Below are 5,263 nucleotides of genomic sequence, written 5' to 3'. Positions count from 1 at the left end.
ACCCAAGATTGATTTAATTGAGAATTTGTTATAAAACTTGAAGATATTTTTTTTAGAAGCACCCTTGAGCACTTTTTGCCAGATTCCCAGATGTCCGAAGCTGATAACACAGGCAGAGGTGAAAGGCATAACTTGGCAAAATGTGCTAAAGATAAAGACCAGAGAAAACATGGATCATTATCCTTCCACTTCAAAATTATCAACTTTTTATGTCACTTTTAGGGCTACCATTAATGATTATTTTGCAAATCTGTCAATTTTTCGATTAATCGATTGATAATCAGATAGCAAAAGGTTCCTTAAAGAAGACTTTTGACTAAATTAAACCTGTTAAAACTTTTTTTTTTAATTTTCCACTTGAGGAATTCTGGATATACCATATTAACCGACAAAAAAGTATTCTTTATCATAAATGTCAAATGTTATATGTATATTTTTTTACAATTTTGCTCTGTCAGCTAAAGGCATATTTTAGAGTCTCTATACTCCAGTTAACGATTAATTGATAACTAAATTAGTTGTAGATTATTTCAAAAATCGATTAAACACTATTAATTCGATTAATTGTCTCAGCCCTAGTTTCTTTATCATTGAAAAAAGCAATTATATAAATCAAGTTCAAGAAGTTTGCAAAACGCTACAGAAAGTGAACTCACCGACTTGTTATATTCTAAATTAGTATAATACATATTTAAAATGCAGTGATCTAGAATATTCTACAGTCTGAAAGGATTAACCTCAAATGACAGAAGTTAATTAGTCAGTAGTGTAAAATATCTACTAGAAATAAGTAATTTAGTGGTTATATTGGGAGGAGTGTCTGTCTAGTGGTTAGAGCAGTGCTCTGAGAAGGTTGAAAGTACCCGGTTAAATCCCCACAGCCTGCTCTCTGGGTTCCTGAGTGAGACCCTTAACCCCACACTGCTCCCCGGGGGCCGCACAATGGCAGCCCACTGCTCCCCAAGGGGATGGGTTAAAATGCAGAGGGGGGATGTAGTTGTTTTGTACTTGACAAGGTAATGACAATAAATTTTCATTCTATTCTGAAATTACAGCCTGTTTCCAGGTGTCAGGTAACGAAGTACAAATACTTCATTACTGTACTTAAGTACACTTTTTAGGTATCTACTTTACTCCATTACTTATTTTTCTCCCTACTTCTGACTTCTACTCATTACATTTTCACACAAGTATCTGTACTTTCTATTCCTTACATTTTTTACTGGTTACTCTTGGCTTCGGCTTTATGTTCGCCTTTTGTTGTCATGTGCGCCATCCAATGCAGATCATTGGCTCCATCCACATCTAGTGAAAACTCATGTAATTAGATGAGTCATATAACGCAAACACTCATTGGTTAGCTAAAGGAAATCATCAGAAGCAAGCAGGTGTTCTTCAAACTGCAAACGTGAATTGTCTATGCCATGCTACAATGTTGGATTCAGAAAAAGATGTTAAAAATTCCAAAAGGTCGTACACAGGCGAGAGCGTATCGGTAGATGGAGACCCACAAGACCCCCGCATCCTTGGCCCTATCTCAAAGAATTTTTCGAAATAGTCGAAAAATTTAGCTTTTTTTAAAGGTTACTTTATACTTTCATACTTTCAGCAGGTTTTGGAGCACATACTTTTTCACTTTTACTTGAGTAGACAGGTCAATTTGATATTTCAACTTTTACCAGAGTGTTTTTAAACAGCAGTATCTATAGTTCTACTTAAGTACGGTAACAAATGTGTGTACTTTTGACACCATTGCCTGTTTCCCCTCTAATGTAATGTAATGATGGGAGAACTGCAGTTCATTGCTCAGTGGAAGCAGATGCCATTAAAATTGCTCTAAAGGGAAACTCCAGACCTTCACAGCATCCTTATCACTTAGGGAACTGGTCTGGTTTGCAGACATTCCTCTACACAGGCTCCTCTACAGGCACCACATCAGGGTTCACCTCAGGCCAACACACCCCTCACCATCATCCAAAGCCCCCCCCATCCCCTCACAAAGGGGAGGCTGATTTCAGGAGAATGACAGCTCCTTGTTTTTTCTCTAAATGAAGCTATTCGGCACTGGAGAACACATAAAGCCGAGCTCAATAAAAGAGATGAGAGAAAAGCCTTGGCGCATGCGTTTAATGAAGAACACAGGAAAGAAAATAAGGCAAAGAAAGGCTCCACTCAGTCACATGATCTAACGCTTTCTTTCTTTTTTTGCATTGGCATTTTACATAAACGTTTGGAGCAAAGATGAACAAACAAGCCGCTGCAGTGCCTAAGGCAAAAGGAAACGAGTCAACAGAAGGAAAAAAAGTTACTTTGCTATGTCGCTACATAGCAAAAATAAAGATATTTAGATGGATTATGAATCGCTCCATGTTTTTGTTGTTCTGGCGGTTAAAAACAATCAACTAGAATGCACGCGCTGGCTTTTAAGAAATGTAGGAGGCGTTAAATGCCAACAAAACACGCATATAGCTCGGCCATTCGATTGTTTATCATTTATAACTGAGATATTTTAATGTGGAATATAACTAGCTAAACTGAGCCTGCTTTTCTTGTCCGTACGTGACTGTTTAGATGCCGGTTTAGACGTTGATACTCACTACTGTTGACGGAGACACCATTTCTCCCTCTTCGCTGTCGTGTCGGTTAAAGACGGTTTAAAGATATCTAACTGTTTTCCCCAAATTGGTCTGGATCTCCTTGTTTTTACTGCGCTGTCAGAGGGATGCCAATTGTTTTTGTCCTCGAGCCTGTGGGCAGTACAACATCCCGGAAGGAGGGGACAGAGGCACGTTGACGTGGGCCGGCCTACGGATTTGACCAATCAAAGCGGAGGGATTTGGTGAAAGGGGCGGGGGGAGTGATTAGAGACGTCCTGATAGGAGGAGGCAGAACGGTGATTACGTATAGAAGCAGATGGCCTTTATTTACATTTTCAGATTTTGAGCCTTTCGGTTTTTCGCCTTGAGCATGTTGTGGATTCTTTAACAAAATGTTCTTGGTTAAACGGATTAGAGGAGTGTTTTAACCCCTTAAATAACACATTTAATGCTCTCTTAAGAATGTATCATTAAATATTGGAAGGGAGTAAGAATAATGTAACCATCAGTTTCTACATGGTATTTAATTCAAATTTAAGGCTTGACTGGATTGGCAGTTTTATCCATAACATGCGTATAGTTTGATCACAATAATTACACTGTAGAGCTGGCTGTATGTTATTGCCTTAGTGAAAATCTTCCTAATCTCCAGTCTAAAACCCATTTTTTAACAGATGGGATGTATTCCATACACACACCATCTCATATCTGTATCATCTATCTGATGCAGTTTCAAAGTTACTACTTTTACCCATTTACAGCTGGTCATAAACTGAAAAATAGACTTTGTTTAGGCTTTTTTCAACAGTTATCACTCTATATATCATTGATTGATTGATTGATTGATTGATTGATTGATTGATTGATTGATTGATTGATTGATTGATTGACTTTATTTATCTCACAGAAATGTGCTTGTTCCATCAGCTCAAATAGTCAAGAGAGAAAAAGAATGTGCCAAAGAAAGAAAAAAGGTGCATGGGATTTATATACAATATATACAGTGCCTCTACATGACACAGCTTTTCTTTTTTTATTAATTATTATTATAGAGAGTTATTGCACAGATCGTTTACATGGGTATTTATATAGATGGATATTTATAATAATAATAATAATAATACATTTTATTTAACAGCGCCTTTCTTGACACTCAAGGTCACTTTACAAATAATACAAAAAAAATAAATAAAAAGAGATGAAAATACAAAATACAGATACAGGAACATAAAAACAGAGAACAAAAAAAACAATTATGGATAGGGAAAAGATATATATAGTTATTGCACTGGGTGTAAAATATAGAGAAACAGGTTATTGCACAGGGTATCAAATAGTAATTGCACATTAGTTATTGCACAAGTTATTGCCGTTGTGTAGCATTGTAGAGTCTGGTGGCAGCAGGGATGAATGACTATTATTAGCATATATTATGCAGGGCTTTATTAGTTCCCTGCATAATCAATAGTTACCCTATCAACAGAACCTTCCTTCGGAATTCTCCCCTATTTCAACTATGGCCTTAATGGCTGCTCCTCTGATTTTTACCCACCGTTAGCTTGTCATTTAGGTGAACAGTCATGTCTTTCTGTTTTAGGGTTATAATTAAGCCATACTCTTTAAGCCCTTGGATGATGGCATTAGGAAATTGAATTTGTTTAATACCTAAACCTGTGTGAGTTCAACTTTCTTGGTTCTTACTCATATTAAAAGTGCACCTGCAACTACAGCCAACATTTTGTCTATTGTGACTGTTTTAACAAGGCATTTAGGCGAAAACAACAGATAGAGATACTAATCCTGTTCTGCCAAGCATTATCCTCCTCGACATGCAGTTTCAATAAAGCAAATATAGACAGGGGGATACAATAGAAACACGCCCCTTTAAGGCCCCCACCAACACATTCAGCTTTAAACGCTCCCATGTCTTTGTAGTTCACTGTCTTCATGATGTAGATGGTTTACTAGTTTTCTCTAACTTCTGAGATCAGAACAGGTGTATTGTTGTATATTTTATATATCTGCAAAAAGTTTAATTTCTGCAAAATGTCCAGTTTTTCCCATATCCTAACATTCGTAAACAACTTGCATTTTTCTTGTTCAAATTATATATCTTCAATAAGATTAATGTCAGCTGTGTGTTTAAATGTGTGCATGAAAGCAAATCCCTCATACACGTGAAACACTACTTGGTAAAAAAAAAAAGCCTCGACTGATTATGAAGTATAATGAGAACAAAGTGGGCACAAGTTGATCTGATCTCCATTCCTATAAATTTGACCTGAGTAGCTAACAGGATGATATCCACAAATATCCCAGTTCAGACGAGACCAGTAAGTTTGAAATTCATTTCAGGGCAATATTGTCTAAATATCAGAGACATCATAGAGGAGCTCATCATAAAAACCTGATCATAGGGGATTTCAGAGGTCAAGGTCAGAGGGAGAAATGTGCTTAATGTTTTGTTACCAGTTTAAATAATTTGAAGGATTGTGAAGAAATGCAATTGTACTACCCAATGCTTTGAGCTGCTTAAAGGATTAAACACAGATTAAAATGTATGAAGATTAATGGAAGAGTAAAGACATAAAACTCATTTCAGACCAATATCTATCTATCTATCTATCTATCTATCTATCTATCTATCTATCTATCTATCTATCTAT

The 5,263-nt window shown here is 36.5% G+C and overlaps 1 protein-coding gene across 1 annotated transcript in view; it reads right to left on the bottom strand.

The window, feature by feature from the left end:
* tmem86a (transmembrane protein 86A) overlaps window positions 1-2,744 on the bottom strand; it is a 14,851-nt gene extending 12,107 nt beyond the window's left edge. Inside the window, exon 1 of the mRNA XM_015375733.1 lies at window positions 2,598-2,744. Within this exon, the coding sequence (XP_015231219.1) occupies window positions 2,598-2,618 (21 nt within the window). The 5' untranslated portion in view covers window positions 2,619-2,744. The remainder of the gene's footprint in view (window positions 1-2,597) is intronic.
* Between the last annotated feature and the right edge of the window lie 2,519 nt (window positions 2,745-5,263).

Source organism: Cyprinodon variegatus, unplaced genomic scaffold (genome assembly GCF_000732505.1).
Source record: "Cyprinodon variegatus isolate N-32 unplaced genomic scaffold, C_variegatus-1.0 Scaffold124, whole genome shotgun sequence".
NCBI classification, from domain to species: Eukaryota; Metazoa; Chordata; class Actinopteri; order Cyprinodontiformes; family Cyprinodontidae; genus Cyprinodon; species Cyprinodon variegatus.
This window is presented reverse-complemented; position numbering and strand designations above follow the sequence as displayed.